Genomic DNA, 22,319 nt, shown 5'->3' on the forward strand with positions numbered 1-22,319 from the left:
GCATGACTCCTGCAATATGAACGACTTCTCCATATAGAGGACCATGATTTTGCAATGAGACCTGGATTTGGAGGTATTATCTTTATAAAACTCTAAGGTCACTGTCAAAATAAAGTTGAAAATCTGAAGCAATAAACACCAAAACACAAGACCATCAATTAAAACAAATTTTTTTACAATGATATTCCCTTGAATGAGAACAACTGATAAATTTTAAATTGATCAAAAAAAGATAAATTTCTTTGAGTAAATATCCATACTATTTACTAATTGTAAATAGTGTGTGCTCAATAAATTGTGAATGGGTACATAATGCCGATACAGCAACTTATTTTTTTTAAGATTTTATTTATTTATTTGAGAGGGAGAGCAAGCACAGAGGAGTGAGAGGGCAGGTGAGAAGCAGGCTCCGTGCTGAGCAGGAGCCCCAGGTGCAGCTCATCCCAGGACCCTGAGATTGTGACCTGAGCCCATGGCAGTTGCTTAACCAACTGAGCCACCTGGATGCCCCTGAATTTATTCTCTCAACTAAAATCTGTAAATTGGATTCTGTGATGATATTCATTAAATGTCATTGAATAACTTTATAAGCTGGAATGCCTGGCTTCGGTGGAAGGACCAGGACACCAAATGCATGGCTCCCTAGGAAACAAACTGTGTTCAGGTTTTTCTTTTTATCACTTCCAGCAACTTAAGTTGCTCGGAAGGGTGGAGGGCCAGGCCCTGGGCTGAGCCTGTTAATGCACTAGCTTATGTCAGCCTCGCAGGGCCTAGTGAGTAGAGAGAGGTTACGAGATTTGCTCAGAGCCATGAAAAATGCAACACCTGGTGGAACCAAGATGCAAGGGCAGGTAAGGAGGACGGAAAGGGGCCCTATAAGGACATACTGGGAACAAAGTCTTTCCTGCCCCAGATTGTTTAACGTGCACCCAGTTGCATCGCCAAGGGTACCAAGTTTTCCAGAAACAACACAGGACTTGGTGGTATCAAGCGGTTAATGGGAAGTCTCCCTCCCCTGCCCCTAAGTCCTTCCCGGAGCTTCTTCATTGATCTAAGTCTCCACTCCCACGGTTCCTGAGCTGACGACTTTGCAGGACCCTCCCAGTGTGGCCACAACAGAAGGGAACGTGAGGCTGGGAAGGCCGGAGCAGGTGCAGCTTTTCCACAGGCAGCTCATTCCTCACGTTCCCCGCGTGGGGTGGGGACGGGCCGCTCGCAGTACTGTGGTCCTGACCCAGGGAAGCTCGGGGCATGTGGGCACCTCGGGAACTCATCGATTAGCCGGTCAGATGGTTGTTAACGGTGAGGAATGTTTGTTGTTTTTTAATTTCATGGAATCCATTGGGTTGCAATTCTAAGGGTCTGGCTTTGATTTGATTAGATTCGGGACTGCAACATAAGCATCAAAGTACCTGGAGGATGGATGGATGGATGGATGGATGGATGGATGGATGGATGGATGGATTGATTGACCGTACCCTCAGGAGAGGGAGAAGCCGACTCCCCACTGAGCAGGGACCCCGATGTTGAGGCCTGAAACCAGGACCCCAGCCAAAGGCAGACCCTTAAGGGCCTGAGCCACGCAGGTGCCCCCACCTGGGGGTTCTTGGCAGATACCTGAGCCCCACCCCCAGGTTTCAGCTCCCTAGATCTGGCCGAGCCAACAATTAGCATTTCTAGCCAACCCCTGGGTGAAGCTCAGAGGGCTGGTCTGGGAGTCACTTATGATCCTTGCTGAACCGGATAATCCGCAGCAGGGTAGATCTCGGGGCGTTTCTCACCCTTCCTGAACTTAAGATTTTGGGAGCCTGGACATGAATCCGGTTTGAAGACGTGTCGGTGGCCTCCCTCGGGGGCCGCCTCCAGGGCTCAGCCCCCGCCGCCCCAGGTGCCCCGACGTCACGCGGTCCTCGGCACCGGGTCTCCGCGACTCCGGGAAGGCGCTGGAGCAAGTAGGAGCGAGGGAGCGGCCGGCCGGGGCCTTCGGGGCGCTAGGGGGCGCCAGTCGCCCAGGAAAGGCTCGACCCGGGGCTCCCGGGGGTGCAGGCCCTCGGCACCAGCACCAGAAGCGGCCCCGATTCCTGGCAGTTTAGGTTCCCCAAGTAAATGAACCCCTATCTCGGAGGAAAGGGCTCCTACGGATCTACCTTGGACCAGAAAGATGCGGAGAAAAATGTCCTTGAACCTGGGCCTTAACGCCAGCGCTCTGGGAAGGTCCCTCCAGGGCCTCAAGGACCAGCTGGGAGGGAGTTAAAAATGCAGAAGCTCAGGCCCCACGCCCCGGGCTTTGCGAATCCAAATCTGCATTGTAATAAGGTGCCCAGGTGATTGCAATGCACCTTACAACCTGAGGGGCAGCTGCTGCAGGGGACCCAGACCCCTCTGCTCTAACCTCAAATCACTTTAAAGCTTCATTCTCCCTCCCTGGTATCACCCCAGTCCCCCCTCCCCGGAAAGTCATAAAGTGGACCTTAAATTTCCACCTCTTTTGATCTGTTAGAGATACACGTTAAGATTTGCTTTTGAGTGGGAACACTTTTTTTTTTTCAAGATTATTTATTCATGAGAGACAGAGAGAGAGAGAGAGAGAGAGGCAGAGACACAGGCAGAGGGAGAAGCAGGCTCTATGCAGGGAGCCCCGACGTGGGATTCGATCCCAGGACTCCAGGACCAGGCCCTAAACCGCTGAGCCACCCAGGATCCCCGGGAAAGGCTTTGATTAAAAAAAATAATAATAAATAAAATTAAATAAATAAATAAATAATAAAATAAATAAAATAAAATAAATAATAAAATAAAATAAAATAAATAAAATATAAAATAAAATAAAATAAAGCAATTCTTCCCCCCCCCGAGGCTCCATTGTGGGGTCATTAAAAATGCGATTGAAACGTGCTACTTAGTGGCAGGTGACAAATCATCCCCAGATAAAGGAATTTTTCTGACAGTCGAGGACTGGGGCTAATTGGCATCCAAATGTCTCATGTGTTCAGGCAGAAAAATCCAAAGACGGCCCTTCCCCTGCTCCTGCCTTGGTCAGACGTGACCCATTTCTGTTTCCTGGGGGCCACCTTCCTGGGGAAGCGGGCTTCCACCGAGCTCCTGCGGCTGTAGCCTCCTCCTGCGCACGAGCACTTTCTGCTTTCCTCTTGAGCTAAATGTGACTTCAGCACTTCCCTCGCCTTAATGTGTTTTCCTAATTAGCTTTAACATTAAAACCAGCTGCTGCTGCAGTGTTTTTTTACTTTTATAAAGCATTAGAAGATTAATTGTCTCATTATGTGGAAACAGGAGGATATAAATTTAGGGGAGCTTTGTGTTCAACTTGGGCTGTAAATTGCAGCTCATTTTCTTTGCGTTTTTCCTGCCCTTTACATCTCGCATCACCGAAGGCTCTTTTGTTTCGGTCTCAGAGATGATGATTTCTTTGTTTCTCTAAAATGGGATTAGTTCAGCATCTAGACACTGGCCAGGGAGTCAAGACAAAAGCTAAGGCAGTGAAGGCTGCCTGTATAATCTGTGCTTGTCAGACCAGAGGAGGAGACTGGGAGCCAGAGGGACCTGGCTACGTTCCTGCAATAACCAGGCCTCGGCTCCAGGCAAGCTCTCTAACATCTCTGAGCGACTCATGTCATATGTCACATGGAGCCAACATCGGTTCTAGCTCCCTACCTGACTAGTGGCTGTCATGATGACATGAGATGATATATTGTATAATGTATTTTAAATGCTCTGTACACATAAGATATATGACTGTTGTTTAACTCTCCTTTTTCCTGCATATATAAAAATACAATTAATGGGGCAGCTCCAGTGGCTCAGCGGTTTAGCACCACCTTCAGTCCGGGGCCTGATCCTAGAGACCTGGGATCGAGTCCCATGTCGGGCCTCCTGCATGGAGCCTGCTTCTCCCTCTGCCTGTGTCTCTGCCTCTCTCTCTCTTTATGTCTCTCTCTCTCTCTCTGTGTCTCATGAATGAATGAAATCTTTTAAAAAAATACAAGTGATGATCTATCTTATCTTTTTATATACATATAAAAAAAAGACTATAAATGTGTGTGCTACTACCTACATATTGATCCTGGGAAATCAACACATAACCATACCGGTTAACATTTATTTACTTTTACTATATTCCAAATGCTTCATATATGGAATTAATGAAAGTATTTGAGGAGTTCTTATTATGCGTGTTGTTATATGCATTACTGATCTGGGAGATGCTGAACTGGTTGGTTGGTAAGACGTTTGAATGGTGTTAGGTTAAGGACGTGACACACGTTCTTTCGTCTAGCCTCAGGGCAGCGCTCTTAGGTCAGTACCGTGGATTTATTTCCCCTATTTTACAGAGGAACAAACTGAGACTTAGAGGAATTAAGGGATGGAAGTTTGGCTTTAATTCTGGTTTGGTAGCTAGAATTTCCATGATTTTTAATCCATCTGTTTTAGTACTACCTGCCCTCTGAGACTCAGCTCCTGATCTGTAAAAAGAATGATACGTGGAGCTTACATCCAGCTCCAAAATTCTGTGATTCTGCATCTTACCTTTACATGTCCCTCCCCCTCCACACCGTCCTGGAGAGTATATAGATTCCTAGACCTCGGAGTGAGGTACACATGGGCATGGAGTTCAGAGGAGCCAAAAATGAGGTCAGGTGGCATCCGAGGGTAGACACTTTTCTTCAAAATGTTTTATAACGTGTTGTGCATTTAAAACACAGTACGTAGGAGCTTTGTTGAGTGATATGCACGTGTATATCACATGTAGCACATCCAGACATTATTTAGCCTTGGGAAGGACGTTTTCTAGCCCGACCCTTCTCAATCTCAGAATCTTTTTCTTTTTTAAAGATTTTATTTTATTCCTGAGAGACACAGAGAGAGGCAGAGACACAGGCAGAGGGAGAAGCAGGCTCCATGCAGAGAGCCCGATGTGGGACTTGATCCCAGGACCCCAGGATCACGACCTGAGTCGAAGGCAGATTCTCAACCACTGAGCCAACCAGGTGCCCCTCAGTCTCAGAATCTTAACTAAAACAGCCACCTGGGGGCCACCTGGGCAAGATTTCTGTTTCAAAAACTGTTGAAAGCATTTTTTTTTTTTTTAACTCAGAATTCTACAGACAATAAAATTGAATTAAGAATTGGTCAGTAGGACAATAAGACATGAAGACTACGTGTATAAATGTATAAACTATTGTAACATATGCACATGTCAAATTCCATGCATGATACTAAATAGGGGAGTTGTTAACATCAGTTCACCCTCACCCCGGAAGTGGTGAAACCTTTCATGAGGTGTAACAAGGGTATATCTGGGCCTCGTTCTGGTCTAGATCCTCTTACGGTCTTGTCATCCACATGCCGACATCCCGGTTCATTGAGACCCAGCAGCAAACAAGTCTTAGCACTTGTCTGAGTTTTCTCCGATTCTAACTTTCAATACGTTCTCATCACGCACATTTCTAAGGATGTTTGCTTCATCCCAACTGCAGGTTTTGCTGACTGGTGTCCTGCACAGAGACATTTGTGAACGTGCGGGGTCCCTGTGTGGCACTCTATCACCTGCCACGCGCTGCCCAAGTGACTTTGGCAAGAGAGAAGAGGCTCCCACGTCTTTCAGAGTCATGAACTCCATGAGCTATTCTACTCCCTGACTATAAAATATGATCCTTACCATAGAGAATACGTCATTCTACATACCCTTAGACATGTTTTCGAAACATTTTTCCTTTTTAAATCACCACTCGCTAAAACAAAAACCAAACAAAAAATTGAACACACTACTTCCATACTCTAACTATACGAAGGAAAATATTGAGCTGGTCTTAAGCAAATGTGTGATAATTATTGAAACATTTATTTATACATGTGCCTTTTTATTGTAATTGATTGTATAATAATATGTCAATAGAAAAATGGAGAAATTTGTTGTTAAAAAATTTTTTAAGTAATTCACTTGTGATATTGATCTTTCCTGCTTTCAGTGTTACCAAAATAATTGTAATGATTTCAGAGTATATCATTTGTTTTTCTTTCTGAAGGATCTCCAGTGCCAATGGGTATAGATGTCCAGGTTGAAAGTATTGACAGCATTTCAGAGGTTAACATGGTAAGTTTCTCTATCAGATATTGGTCTTTTCCTGAAAGTATAGAGAATAGTATCAAAATCACTGGTGTTTTCATAAACCATTTTAATTATGTATGTTACTACTATGTATTTTTCCTACTTTGCTTCATAGAGTTGAAGTTGCTTTGCTCTCCTTTCACTCCTGTCTGCTTGAAATTTAGATTTTATATATTACTTTTATAATATGCAAATACTACAATTAAAATGTAAAAGAAAGAAATGTAAAAAAGAAAGAAAAAACAAGGTAGGGAATCTCTTAAGGAAACTGGGCCTAGAAAATATAAATCAATTGAATTGTAAGATCAAATTATCTTTATATGTATTTTTATATATATATATACTTAATTAATATTTTTATTTATAGGGATTCCTCCAACTAGTCATTGCCATCTAAATGCTGACTGAATGAAAAATTATAAGACTTGTAAAAATTCCAGCAAATTCTAAACAAAATTTTCTATGACTTGTTATATCTTGTTTCCATTTTCAGCTACTGTTTTTCTAGTCCTTATCATTATCAAATTCAATATTTATTTCAAGTTTAAATATGAAACTTCCTTCATTTGAACTGCCCTACTCCCAAAGGGAATAGCACCAAGAGTACTCACTACTCAAAAATGCCTTGTTTAGAACATTTTGGCTCTTCCTTGACCAAAACCAGCTTCTACCGACATTTTCTTGAGCCTGTTGTACTCCAGGAACAAGTATTCATTTCCTTTATCCTGGTGTAACCTCTAAGTTATCCCTGAATGACCCTGTCTGCATCTAAAGTTCTCATGGTCTCCACCCCTCTGCCCCTAAAACCAGAATTCACCCTTCTTACCTGAATAAGGGTGAGTATCAGCTAAAACTGCACTGGGTTCTCCATGCCCAAGGTGAAAATGTGTTCTAATTATCAGTGACCCCCAGTGTTGGCTTCTTTTGCTTCTCATTTATCATCTTCCCACCCCGAATTCACTTTCAATTCCTTGAAGTTTTACCCCACTCTTCATCTCAACCTGCTGTGCATCCTGCTCTCTCATGATAGTGCCCACTAGTCGTGATTTTGCAGTATCACTGGAATGTATAAATGTATAAACTATTGTAAACTAATGTCTGCACTTGTCTTCATAAGCTCGGTGGTGACCTTCAGATCAGACTGAGCACCTGATTCTAAATATATGCTGACTAAAGCAATCCCTGCAGTAACCCACACAACTCCCTGAAGTGTTATGGGAATGAATGAATCATTCTGTTTATTTGCCCTCACCCTAATTCAAAACCACTCATGGCTGATGCTCCCAGACTAACCAAGAGCAATAATACAAAGTACCTCTATTCTGAACCTTAAAAAAAAAAACCAAACTAGCTCATCATTAACTGCTGACTTACTTGTAGTTCATTGAGATTTGTTTTTTGCTTGTATAATAAATGTCAAGTTCTGTCACATGTGCTACTTCAAGAATAATCTGAGTATTGTTGGGAAATAAATGATAGGAAGGAGTAAACAGTTGTAAAAGGTGAAACACATCATCATCATCCACACCCACTGACTTGGACATAGCTAGGGGAGTTTTTGTTCAAACAAAATATTAAATGTAGTATCTGAGAGCCAGACAAAGCTCAAAGTATTGACTGACCTAATTTTTTTTCTGCTAAAATAATGTTAATAGAGTCCTCACCATCCTTATCTCTTTATAATTGGGTTACACACTAATAAATAATTCAGTTCCCTGAGCCATACTGGATCAGAAGCTCAGGGTATTAGCTTCTGGGGAATGTGCCATTTTAACAAATTCATGGCTGAGTCTTTTGCACAGTAGAATTTGAGAACTTCTTGGTATTCTTTTTGTCTCTCAAGCTGAGGAAAATCATCTTCTCAGGATCTCTGACAGCATGCTTTCTACTAACAGCTCTAAGAAATACTATATCTGTTTTTGTGGGACCATAATTTATTCAACTTGGAGAAGGGGCTTTTTTAAACAAAAATAATACAAATTTATGGATGCAGAATCCATTATAAAAGTGAACATTTATTTACAATGAAATGAAAAAACTAAGTGAAAATAAAATACTGGGCCATGTAGTTCCAAGTCCTTTTCTTCTGAGATCTCTTTAGGTGACTTATCAGTGCTTAGGTAGAAATGTTTCCCAGTTTTAATCTGGCTTCCCTTTCCCAACTTGAATTCTCTATGGTTCGTAGAAACTCAACATCCACCAGACTCCAGGTGAAGGAGAGGTTCTGCAAGTCAAGCTCACTGGCTTCATCCTAAATCTACCTGAAAATACAATATAAGCCATTCACATTATAGGTCATTAACACCCATGCCCATCAGTTTAGGACGAATGGTATTAATTGGTCATCCTGAACCATATTCCTACTGGCTTTGACTTGTCTCTTTTTCTCTCTGCCTAGGACTTTACAATGATTTTTTTTTATCTCAGACATTACTGGAAAGATGAGAGGCTCTCCTTTCCTAGCACAACAAACAAAAGCATGACCTTTGATCGTAGATTGATCAAAAAGATTTGGGTGCCTGACATCTTTTTTGTCCATTCCAAAAGATCCTTCATTCATGATAAAAAACTGTGGAGAACATCATGCTGCATGTATACCCTAATGGAAACAGTCCTCTTCACTCTCAGGTCAGAAGGGCTGTGGACCATCATTGGCTTCCCTATAACCAGGGAGGTCTACACCAAAGCTAGTGGATCTCACTACTGGCTAAGCTCACAATATTACTTACTGTCTGTTTAGTGATGCTGAAGATTGGGACAAACACAGAAAATGTGATTTTTTTTCCTTGTTCTAACTTCCAGATTTTAAAAAATAGTTCTCTATCTATCTACTCAACACATCATTGGGGATTGATAGAAAATAAGGTTGGCCAGAGCAGAGTTGAATTATGGAAATCCCTAAAAGTCTGGCCCACAATTTTATAGGTGCATAAAATTGCTTTTCTTTTTTACTAACTGCACATTGACAAGCAATCCCGGAATCTTGGATTAACTAAATAGTGTTCTTAATTATCTCCTTCATTTTTCACAAGAAAGTATAGTCATCATTCAAATTACCACTAATTTGTTTACTCCCTTTTCACTTCTTTAATTCAAAATATTTTTTTCTGACACTATGCTATAACAGCCCTCCATCTTTCACATACCATATGTTCTTTTAGCCTAATGCATCCTGTACATACTGCATGGCTTATCATTGGTAATTCTAAAGATGCTTAGTAAATCAGGTTTAGTTCATTTTTTTTAATGTCTTAGAAATCCCAGAAAGACTCTGTAGTAAGACTGAAAAAAAAAAAAAAAAAAAAAAAAAGGGTCCCCAAATGATATCCATTGTCCTAGTCCTTGGATCATGTGAAAGTCACTTCATTTGGCCTTAAAAAGAAAAAAAAAAAAAAAGATCTTTGCAGATGTGATTAAGTTAAGGATCCTGGGATAAGCAAATTATTCTGGATCAGTTGGTTGGGACCTAAATGCAATCAATCATAAGAATCCTGGTTAGAGAAAGGCAATGTGACCATTAAGACAGAGATTGGAATGATAGAGCCACCAGCACAGGAATGCTAACAACTGCCGGAAGCTGTAAGAGGCAAGGATTGACTTTTCCCCTAGAGCTTCTGGAGGGAACAAGGCCTTTCTGCCACCTTGATTTCAGTGCAGTGATACTAATTTCAGGCTTCTGGGCTCCAGAACTGTGAGAGAATAAATTTGTATTGTTTTAAGACACCAAGTTTGTGATAATTTGTTACAGTGGCAATAGTAAATTAACACAGATTCTTTTTGTTCATTAAAAAACACCTTGCTCACTTTAGTACAAAGGTGATAGGGTCATATTTGCTGTCAATGTTTTAAAAATATAATGAAAGTACAACTTTCGATAGAACTTTTAAGTCAGGAGCAACATGGGATTCTGGTAAGTACTGGAGTCGGGCCTCACGAGGAATCAGAAGCAGCATCTGGCCAAGGAATCAACTTCTTAAACCTTTTAACTTTTAAAAATTAATTCTTTTGATGAAAGAATTAATTCAGTAGATTGTCCTTACCCTGCACATTCCAAGGAAGCATTTCTGGCTCCTTGGAGATAATCTCTAATCCCTCGAAATATCCTGCCTGATAAGAGGATCTTTGTTGACCTTGAGGCTTGGGCCACACCAGATAGTCCATGCTAACAATGAGATTTATGGAGCAGGCTTTGAGTTACCTGGTATCAGCTTGACCTCTGGAGGGGCTGGAGACCAAGGTCGGCTAGACCTATGTGACCACCTCTTAGTTAATCATTTGGACCTCAAGGCTCACGTACCTTCCCTCGTTGGCAGTACTCCATGCATGTGGCCATTTGTCACTGTCCATTAGACACAACAGCTGGAAACTTGCTCCTGGCTCCTACTGGCCTCTACCCTCTGTGCCTTTTCCATCGCTGATTTTCATCTGTGTCCTTTCGTGGCAGTAAGCCATAACTATCAGCGTTACCACTTTGATGAGTCCTAGCAAATCATGGAAACTGAGGGTGTGGTTGGGAAATCCCCAAACACAGAAAGACTCAAAATTGTTGTCCACACAGCTCTTCTAGCTGACACCAGAGTCAGTCTAAGCCCGGAGCCAGGTTATCCAGTTCTAGGATTGGTTCTGACTCCATCTACAAACAAAGATGTTCTCTTTGACCAAACTCTGCTAGGCTCCTCTGAACTTTCTTCTCACCTAGACCCTGACTTTTGAGCTTCTGTTTTTATCTCTGCTAAGTGCCTTTAGCCAGAATCCTCCGTCTTCAATATCTGATCACCCTCCAAACTGATCGTATTCCTCATCCTCCACCACCCCAGGTGATGTCTGACCACAGTGTCCCACCTTCAGCAAGAATCCTGTTAGGTCCTTTTAGCCAGATTCCCCCTCCGCTCCCCCTGCCCTGTGATGTCTCCTCTGAGTAATGTAGCCTGCTCCTTGGCTATAAATTCCCACATTTCCTTGTTGTATTTGGAGTTGAGCCCTCCCCTCTCTCCCTTGTTAATAAACCAAATTATAGTAGTCCCCCTCAATAAAATCTTCCTTACTATTCTTTAACAAGTGCCATAAATAGTTTTTTCTTTACCACCTCTTAGGTAACCACTTTGATTGCTAATTTATACCTATGAAGGAGGTAGATTCAAAGACTTCAGAGGTCCCTTCTGTGCACATCTATTTTATGAGAATCTTTTAAAAATATAGTACAGTACTGTGAATACATTTTCTCTTATGACTTTCTTAATAACATTTTCTTTTTTCTAGCTTTGTTGTAAGAACACAGCATAAAATACATCTAAAATATGTGGTAATTGACTTTATAGTGTCGGTAGGCTTCTGGTCAACAGTAGGCTCTTAATAGTTAAGTTTTCGGGGAGTCAAAGTTTACACGGGATTTTCAACTCACAGAGATTGGAGCTCCAACCCATGCATTGTTCAAAGATCACCTGTGCCGGGGATATGCCAAAATGACTATGTTTTGTGACACAAAATCATCCACATACCTCCCTGGCTTGGCGTTTTGCTGCATGACTATTGACAGTAGAATTCAACCCGTGGAAGATAAAATGGTTCTAGTTCTCTGATTAACTTGGGGGCACCACGGGTAGGAGCAGCTGTTGCCTTTGTTTTGTGCAAACTTGCTCAGGGGCCTTTTATAACCCTCTGATCTGTGGTGTGGGTACCAGAGTTTCTGCTTTGAGGCAGGATCATAGTATAGCAGCCTCTGCCTAAAGCCAGAAAAATCTAGGAGGATATAAAATTTGAAAAAACAATCCTCATCAGTATGCAAGCCTTAATGGCACCTGAATTATGCATTGTGCACATAAATCTATAACTGAAAATGCTCCAGGCCTTCTCCTCACTCCTGGAAAGCGAATTTTCCCAGGTAAACTTGCTTTGTGAGAGGAACCTTTACCCGTCGGTTTTTATTACCACCATCCCAGCCCTTTATGACTAGACACCTAACTTTGGATCTTCCAAAAAGCAGAAAATATTTAAATCTATTTCAAATCCTCTCCCTTTGAAGTATGTTTTTCTGAAGATATCAGAGCCAAAAAATATAGAGGGCACCAACTAGGAAACCATGAGATCAGAAACGATCTTTAGAGCTGGAATGCACGCGTTCACCCTGTGTCTTCAGAAAACCACCCACCTTCCTGGGTTTGCTTCCTTATTCGTTATGTCCACAGAGGATGGGAATGCCTGCTTTGCCTTCTTCTTGAAAGGCACACAAAACGGGCGCCCCAGTCAAGGAGCTTCAATATTGCATGTTTACTTGGCCATATGGTGAAACGATCTGCAGTTTTTGTTTTCTCTCTCCTGTTACAGGATAACTGCTTCAGCCACGTGCTTTATGGATTTCAGCAGGTTTCCTCTTGACACTCAGAACGAGGACACTCTTGACACTTGTTCCCTTGAACTGGAAAGCTGTAAGTCTTACTTCCTGATGGAGTGAGCACTCTTGATCTGAACATGTCGTCACATACCTGCATGAAAACAAGCACGTTCTTAATGAGCATTTAAAAATCTTGATATAAGTTAAACATATTAATTCAAAATTGTAATTTTTTTAAACCAAGGATGATGGCAGATTGTCTCTCAAAAGAGAACACCCAAGGAAAGAAGTTTTCATGAGTACACATTCTGCACTTTCTGCACTGCTTATAAAGAAACAAACTCCCCAAAGGGGTATATTCTTGCTGATTTATGAACGTGGACTGACACACTCCCCAAATTTGGAAAGCTCTAGAATTCATGTTCCCATATAAGTCACTATCTTCCATGAAATGTGCTCGGGTTCCCCAGAAAAAGGCAGCTCTAGACCTAGACCCTCTAATCAAAGCCCTGCCAGAGGGCTCCTGAGCCAGCCCTTGTCAGTCGCTTGGGCCCCTCGATTGTTTTTGATATGACCCCTTAAAAGCTGATGGCAGGTTTTTATAATGCGGCCAAAATGCTGGGAATTTCAGTGGCTGTTGCTCATCAAATCCATTAGAAAATTTCTATAGCATTCTTCGATTTCAGAAGATAATTCCTTATGAGCTCGGCTCGTTTCAGCATTTCCTCCCAGAGACCTACAAGACTGAGGGGGCCCGAAGACCTGGGGTCAGGCCTGTGACTTGGAACAGGCAGTGGTTTGATGATCCTCGGTGCTCGCGGGGCAGGGAGCAGCTCTGTGGAGAGTTCATCATATGGGCACACGAAAGGCCACCATCTATGTCAGAAATTAGAGTCTGATTTTTAGAGATTATTTTTTCTTTAGGTAGGTATGGGGATCAACAGCCTCGTGGCAAATGTTTTTCAGTATCCGATATATTCGTGTCATCGGACCAGGCACCGGGGACGCAGAGCTCCATAAATCGTGGTTGTAGAGCTCCTGGAGCTCACGAGAGCTTGTTCTCATGCCAAGAACCTTGCTGTCTTGCTTCAGACGCCTACAGTGAAGAGGATCTAATGCTGTACTGGAAACATGGAAACAAGTCCCTAAATACTGGTGAGCGTATTTCCCTTCATTGAGGAGTTCACTGCATCCAGTGGATTTGCTTTCTACAGCAGCACAGGTGCGTTATCCTATGTGGACAATTCATCAGCACTTACTGAGCACCTACTGTTTGCAGAGCACCACAGCAGGTGAAGAGACCGGAATCCCAACAAGGGTCCTGTTTGGCCAATACCCACTTCCCTCCTTTACAGGCCACCTCCTCCACCTGCCCAGCATGGGACTTCGCCCCCTCATGCAGTCACTTGCAGGTGAACACCCTTCTCCCACACCTGGCCCCTGCAGTCTACGCTTAACACAGCAGACAGAGCCTTCTTTGAAAAGACAAAGACCACAATTCTTTCCTGCTTAAAACCCTCCATGGTGTTTCCACCACACTAACAACAAAACTCAAGCTTCTCAAATGGCCTACAAGGCCCACATGACCTACCTCTCTGATCTCTCCCTTCTTGCCTGTCCTCAAACACACCAATCTCCTTCTACCCACAGGGCTTCTGCTTTGGCCTGTTCCTCCGTCCACCTGGAATGATTTTCCCCAAGTTTTCTCATGACCAGCTCCCTCCTTCTGTTCAGGGCATTGTTCAAATATGATCTCAAAGAGTGCTTTCTTAACGCTCATGTCTAAACCAGGCCTCCTTCCTCACCAATCCCTGCCTGTTTGTCTTCACAGCACTTAACACTACCTGAAATAGTCTCTAGTTGACTGCTTTATTGTCTGAGGGTCTGACTAGAAAGAGTCCAAGAAATCTGTCTGCCTCGTTCACCATTTCTTCCCCGGCCCCTGAAACAGGCTCCGCACATGACAGATGCCCAGGAAACACCGCTGTGCTTGCTTGGGCAGCACGTATACTCAGTAGGCATTGCTGGGTGAATCAGTCAGAAAAGCAGAAAATCCACTCAATATCCGGCCTGTATTGCAAACTCTTTACTCTGACAGACGTTTTCTTGTTTGGCAACATAGAATAGTATCCACAGCGCTTTTTAAATTATACTTGATCCCTGTTGATTAAAGCTCCACGTAGCTTCCTCTTCCCTGGTTATTAGCACTCTGCGTCATTTCTGGAAGAATCCATATAAAAATGCCATTTTAGGTTTTCGAAGCCGTAAGGAGCCTGGACAGTGTGTGCTGCCCCTGGGTTTCAGAGCCACCCTGCCTCAAATGCTTTTACCTACTGACTTTTCTCCCTGGACGTGCTCTACTCTGCCCTTTCACTCTGGAGTTATCAGGTTGTAAATAAACATCCTGAATCACTAAGAGAGAAGACAAAATTTACATCACAGCGAAGCTAAAGGACTTTCTAGAACCAACAGTTATTTAGCTGTTTAGATCCAGAACAAATACTCTCTTTAACTTATTTGTCTATTTTGCTTGGGATTCAGCAGATAATGCTACTAACTGTAGTAACGCTTATGGCCTTTTCTGATTATATAAGTAACACATATTATTGGTTTTGATCATTGATATACCTCTGGCACATAGTATAGATGCTCAATAGGTAATTGCTGAATGAGTGAATAAAAGGCACATAATTTGAAAAAAAATTCAGAGAAGTTTAAAGAAAAAGCCTTTGTCATCCCACCTCATAGATATAAACTTATTATTTTTATATATTTTGTTCTCCTTTTTCCTTTCTCTCTAATCTTTCTCTATATAAGTAAACAGAGTTTACCCTTGAACAACATGACTTTGAACTGCACTTATATGCAAATTTTTTCAATAAATACAGTATGGCACTGCACATGTATTTTCTCTCTCTTCTGGATTTTTTTAACATTTTCTTTTTCCTAGTTTACTTTATTGTAAGAATACAGTATATAATACATATAACATACAAAACATGTCTAAATCAACTGTTGGATTTAGTGAGACTTCCAAACAGCAGTAGGCTGCTAGTAGTTAGGCTTGGAGGGACTAGAAATTTCTGGGCAGATATTCAAGTGCACCAGGGCCAGCAGTCCTGACCCCTACATTGTTCAAGAGTTAACTGTGTGAGTATGTTTCTGTCAGGATTTGTAATGCTCTGAATCCTAAATTTAATTATTATTTAAACAAGAGTGGATGCAATGAGCAATAGTACATGTCGAAGTATAATTTACAGCTATTTTCATTTTACTGTTATGATGGAATAAATTTGGCACATGATAGATTATGAATAAGTCTTTGCAATGTCTGAAGCTATTACAGTGTCATATATATGAAGCATAGAAATCTAAGGATGTTGTTTCCTGCACAGAATACATACTACATGTATAATAATGGCAGTGACGTTTCTTCAGATTTTGAAGCACAAGTATCCTTTAGTATACACTCAGCTATACTCTTAAAAGGAAAAGGTTAAATTTCATTTCCAAATTCTTACTTCTCCAACATGCCATTCCATTGGCTTCACTGCCTTGTTATTTGTCATTGTCAGACTTTTTAAGCCGTACCAGTCAGGTCCAACACTAGTTGATTTTTTCTTCTTCTGGTAATGTTTTAAAGTCTGTCTAAAACCACACAAAATACTTGCATTGAAGAACTTTCTGCTCCAAAAGATGCTTTTAAGTGTTTTAAAACCCACTAAAAATTCCTAACATTCCAGTATGGTTACATTTTTAAGAAAAAAAACATTTTGATTTCTCAGAAAAATGAAAAAAGAAAAGAATTAGGTTTACATATACATGGTTTGCATAGAATGATAGAGAATTATCTATAGTAAATTTAAAATTTTTAAAATCATGTTACAGGAGAATATATATGATCTCATATTTGTTATTTTAAGAAGGACTTATATATATGGTTTTTTAATGTCTAAGAAGATTAACAATTGATACTTCTAAGAATTGAGTATAGATTGGGGATATTTTCAACACTTCTGTATTTTTTAACTGTTTTAATGCATATATTTTTAATAAGAAAGATTAAAATGGGCTTTAAGACTATAAAAAAAAATAAGACTATAAAAATATTAGAGTAAAGAATTTTGGAAATTGTAGCCAAATATCACCTTTCTAAAAAGATTTTCTTTATTTATTTGAGAGATAGTAGGGGAAAGGGCAGAGGGAGAGGAAGAGATTCTTAAGCAGATTCCACACTGAGCACAGACCTCAATGCGGGGCCTGAGATCACAACCTGAGCCAAAACCAAGAGACAGACATTTAACCGACTGCACTGCCCAGGCACCCCCAAATATCAAGTTATTAATCATATCTGGGTTTATTCAACAATTCTTAGGTTTCAGAAAGCTCATCAGTTAGAAATTTATTTTAGCTCAAAAATATAATCCTGGCTCACCTTATCCATGAGTTATTAAATATGATCTCCCAAGACCTAAACCCAAGTGTTTTTCTCAGATTAGTATCCTGTTTAAACACATTAGCTTCATCAGAAATAATCTGCTTATTTTTTGTCTTCATTCCAATGATTATAACAATCACCATAACCTCTGTATAGCCAAATCAGCTCTACCGAAGGAAAAAAAAAAAAAAAAAACTACTGGCTTTGGTTAGAGGATCCAGAAGTATAGTTATAATTATATAACTTTAGTGTCCCCCTCGATAGCTGAACCATCAGGTCCTGACTTTTTCCCCTTGGCATCATCTTTACCTCTCCCTGGCAATATTAACAAGCTAGTGAGGGCCTCTGCCCTCTCATGCCTTTCAGTGTCCCTCACAATCATGCACTGTAAATTTACAAAGGGAAAAAAATGACTTCTGTCCCTAAAGAATGCATTGATAATTACTCTTTATTGGAGCATAATGTAGTGGTTAAAGTACAAGTTTTGGAGACAGATTGCATGAGTTCAAATCTTGGCCCTACCATTTACTAGAAATGTGGGCAAGTTGCTTAATCTCCTCAAGCTTCAATGTCTTCATCTTTAACTTGGTTTATAACACTTCCCACCTCCTAGGGTTGTGAGGATACATGACTTAATACATTTAAATAATTTAGAATACTGTCTACCATAAATAACTTTGAATATTGTCTGCCATGTGTTAAGTGTTCAGGAAATATTAGCTTGTAGCTAGCATCACTATTTTCATCAACAACATCATCTTTTTTTTTTAAATGATTTTATTTATTCATGAGAGACACACACAGAGAGAGAGAGGCAGAGACATAGGCAGAGGGAGAAAGCAGGCTCCACGCAGGGATCTCAATGTGGGACTTGATCCTGGGACTCCAGGATCACACCCTGGGCCGAAGGCAAGTGTTCAACCTCTGAGCCACCCAGGCATCCCAACAACATTGTCTTGATCCTTTAAACACTGAATGAGGCCTTTAGTATCACAGGCCATTGAAGGTAACAGTCTCCAGGTACAAAACCTCCTGGAACCTTGTCTTGGGACTGACTCTTGAATCACTTCCCCTCTTGCATTTTCCTGACTGCCAACTCTCCAGCTCTCTTTTCTCTTTCATAAACTCCCCATCTTTCTACCATGTAACAAACTGGTAGAAGCTGATGGGCCCTTCCATCCAGAATGTGGTTCAAATGTCAAAATTGATGATGCCACAAGGTAGCAAAAGGGTTTTATAAAGAGATTTATTACACACATAATGAGGTTTTCTAGAGGAGCAGGGTTGGCTCCTAAGTAGGTCTGAAAATGGCTTGAGAAAACAGGGAGGGGTGACTGGCTTGGGGGTTTGTGGTGGTTAGGTGGGGACTAGAGGGAGGACTCCCCTGCATGGTTTGAATTTCCCGTGGGTCCCCAAAGAGGGAGCACCAGGCTTTCTTATTACCTTGCCCAGATGTGGGACAGAAGGGGAAGGAAGAATGTGGCTTGGGTGCTGTTAGAAGTCAAATATCAAAAGTGGAGCCAGATGCTTTATCATGCTATCCAAGGGTTCCACATCTTTCCAAGGCAGCACCACCTTTCCTGGTGGTGGAGAGATCTCTTCCTGGCCTACAGCCTCAACCACGATACTCTCCCTATCCTCTCATGCCCTGAAGAGCCACACAGCAGAGCAGCATGCCTCTCTCACTTGCCAAAGACAAAGTTGTTATTCAGAAAATTAGGAGTCAAGAAAGGACCTTCTGACCAAAATTTAGTTCAGAGTTAAAACCATATAACTAACTGCCTTTCTTTATGAAGTTCTTCCACAGATTTTCTTTATCTCTTTTAATCTCACAGTAAATCTATAAAGTTATACCGTCAGAGAAGCTGTTATTCCACTCTGCAGCTATAATCCAAATTTTCAGCTGCCCGCAATAATGAAGTAGGACTGCAACATGGATAATACAAGACAATGAGTAGCCCAAAAAATAATGTATATTCTGACTTTAGTATGCACTATGCAATGTGTCTTTTATTTCCCTGGGGAATGAAATTGTTTGATATTCCTGAAACACATATGATGGTGAAAGAGAACCTCAGAACAGATGGGGACGAGAAGGTCATGAGTGTGTAAATGAGGATAGAGTACTAAGAGCAGAGACCTGCCATTTCAGGGTGGGTCTGCTAGGTTTATGTTTTAGGCCGAATGCCTGAATATTGACCTGATCCATCTAATAAATATGCCATCTTGAGTTTCCTAAGAAATTACTACTGACACCAGTAGTAAACACTCTAAACACTTTTGCAATGCTTATAGTTTTGTTTTGAAATTTTTAACCTATAGTCCCTTCTCTTTTGGCTTTCAACTTTCTTGCAGCCAATGTGAAAAGGGAAACCTGAACAAAATTGTGTGTATGTGACTGCAATTGTTGCTTCTGATCAGCGTGAATTGATCAATATTACCAGTGTGCGCTTATATAATTCCAGCCAGAAGCAAAGAAACATCATCATTTGGTTACTCTTTTTTTTTCAGAATTATTATAGATAAATTAATGGTACCCACCAGACTTTGAATAATACAAACACTTTACAAATATTTCTTTCACCCACTCCCTTGATGAATCCCTCGCTGTCTGGATTCCAACTTGGAATCCAATGACTCAGTAGCTACTGTGAATCTTTTCCTTCAGATAAAACGTTCCCTTTCATTTGTTATAGCTAATAAATGATTTATTGGCTATTGCACCTGGTCATTAGTCATGTATTGAAGATTTGCCCACTTGCAGAAACAATGCAAACCCAATATATTTTGGAGAAAGGTCTTTAAAGGCCATTCCACAAAATATAATTACCATTCATTCCTAAACAGCAGCTATGAAATTTAAGGGAAATCTTTGAATCACATAAGGAAACAGACCACAGGTCTGTTAGTTCAACAAACATTGATGGAGCGCCAGGCCCAGGCCCTGCCCTCCTCCTGGGTAAACAAGGGTGAGCGTGTTCAGTTCCATGTTCCCTTAGAGCTTAGAGTTTAAAGAAGCAGGTCATTTCATTAAGTGTGATGCTTTCATGAGGAAGCCTATTCTAAGGAAAACTCTGGCTTTTTCTCATAGGTTGGTACAACAGGCTTTTCATCAACTTTGTGCTAAGGAGGCATATTTTCTTCTTCATGCTACAAACCTATTTCCCAGCTATGCTGATGGTAATGCTTTCATGGATTTCATTTTGGACTGACCAGGGAGCTATTCCTGCAAGAGTTTCCCTGGGTAAGTCTTTCTGCACATTTGTGAAATGTCACTAAAGGAGAAAGTTCAAAAAGGTAAATAAAGAAGGGTGATAAGTGGAAAGGGAAAGACTCATGGTTTAGTAGGTAGTTAGAGACATGCACTCAGGTTACGACATTTATTTTGACAACCTCAGGGGCAAATTGTAATTGGACTCTTCCCTTGGGAACTGAGTCTTTAGATATGAAGCCTGTACCAGCTGGCCAAAAACTGAATAATAAGGAGAAATTATGAAATTATGAAGCATAAACAGCCTCACTTTACAAACCTGTCTCCTCACTTGCAGGAAAACCTCACCATCCCTTGCCCAAACCACTTCACTTTGCGTGACAAACCTTTGCATCATAGAAAAAAGAACCTTCGAACTAATTCACATTTTACTGCTGGTATCTTAATACATTACTCCTTGGGACGGGGGCAGAGCTATCGAGAAATCAGGGCTTAACCTAAACACCAAAATCAAAACAACCACCGTGAAATTTCAGTTACTGTGGTACTTTAGTTGGCAAGAGATTTCATGGAGGGAGGCGTTGCCAGCTTTGGTAAGTCGTCGCTCAGGTGTGATTATCCACTCCGTGTAGCGTGCTACGTGCCACTGTCACATACTGACTTATGGGAACCATTTCAGACCCACTTAGCAGTGACTGAGTTCTTACAAAGCGGAAGATGCCCAGCTAAGCACTTGGATGACGTGTTACTTAATGAGACCAAGAGTCGATCCCACTTGCCTTCTCGGCTGGTTCAGAGCCGAGCTCCCTCATTTCAGCTGATTTTGTTCTTCGACCTGTCATGCTCTACCCAGACAGAAGATTGTGAGAAGTGCTTCACGATCATTGTAATGATCACACAATTCATTCCAGAAAGGGTGATTCCTAAGCTAATGTTCACAAATTCTATGCACACTTCAAAAGATCATTTGAAAGACATAAATTGTCATCGATATTAATAATTGGCTCACCTCTTTTCCCTATTAAAAGCTTCACTCTACAAGCATGTAAGGCTTGACTGTCTTCATGGAAAAAATACCATCTGAATGAGTAAATTATTGTGGCTGTGACTTCACATCAGAGCAGTCGTTCCCCGACCTCAGTACGGCAGTGGGGCAGGGTAGAGCTGAACAGGGGATGACAAGCACATTTCCAGCCCTTGAGACAGAAAGATGTTCAGTATCCAAAAGTGCATGAACATGATTTTCAGTCAGATTCCTGAAGCTGACTGCTCAACTCTTACACTTTGACAATGACAAGTCATAAAAGCTGGTTCCAGGGCAGGCTGGGCAGAACGGAGAACACTAGAATGCATGTAAGTCACCCCTGAAATTCTGTGCCTCTTGCATCTACATGTGATCCCTAGGGGTTGGGGAATCTGCTATGCAGAATTATGTAAAATAATATAAAAATCAGAAATGTCCCTCCCCCCCTCTTAATAAAGGGAACTGTAGTATTCCTGTATCACTGCTATCTTTTCTGGCTTTTGCTTCCTAACACCCTTAAGTTTTTGCAAAGATATCCTGTGCTCTGAGGGCGCCTGGGTGGCTCAGTGTCAGACTCTTGATTTTAGCTCAGGTCATGATCTCAGGGTCGTGAGACTGAGCCTTGCATCAGGCTCTGCACTGGGCCTGGAGCCTCCTTAAGATTCTCTCTCTCCCTCCTTCCTTCCCCCACAGCACACTCTCTCCCTTTCTCCTAAGAATAAAACAAAACAAAACAAAACAAAATAGATATTTTGCACTCTGCTTTACTGGCAGAGTAACTGGGCTACCCGGTTCTCCTGAAGAGCCTTCTGACTACTTGTCTATCCCGTTTGCCTTTTCTCGGTCATTCTCCCTCTGTCAGACTCTCTGAAGTATTTGACACTATTTAGCATCCTCTCCAAATTCAGAACCAAGCGTAGTGGTCGAGATCCCAGCCTCCTCTTCCTCATCTGCAAAATGAGATGATTGATACAGCCTTCTAAGGTCACTGCATGAGATGAATAGGAGCATTCATGTCAACTGCCTGGGCTGGTGCCTGGCTACAGCCCAGTGTTTGATAAAACTAAACAAACAGGGACGCCTGGGTGGCTCAGCAGTTGAGCATCTGCCTTGGGCCCGGGGTGTGATCCTGGGGTCCCAGGATTGGGTCCCGCATCCGGCTCTCTGTATGGAGCCTGCTTCTCCCTC

At 41.6% G+C, this 22,319-nt stretch overlaps 1 protein-coding gene across 1 annotated transcript; it reads left to right on the plus strand.

The window, feature by feature from the left end:
* GABRR3 (gamma-aminobutyric acid type A receptor subunit rho3) lies at nucleotides 1-22,097 on the plus strand. Its single transcript, XM_072811687.1, is given in 9 exon segments — nucleotides 1-73; nucleotides 6,045-6,112; nucleotides 8,526-8,690; nucleotides 8,693-8,735; nucleotides 12,424-12,552; nucleotides 13,551-13,629; nucleotides 13,631-13,680; nucleotides 19,988-20,140; nucleotides 21,994-22,097. Coding segments are annotated over 9 exon segments (810 nt in total). The 5' UTR covers nucleotides 1-54.
* Nucleotides 22,098-22,319: the final 222 nt, after the last annotated feature.

The sequence above is a fragment of the Canis lupus genome, chromosome 35 (assembly GCF_048164855.1).
Source record: "Canis lupus baileyi chromosome 35, mCanLup2.hap1, whole genome shotgun sequence".
Lineage (NCBI taxonomy): Eukaryota > Metazoa > Chordata > Mammalia > Carnivora > Canidae > Canis > Canis lupus.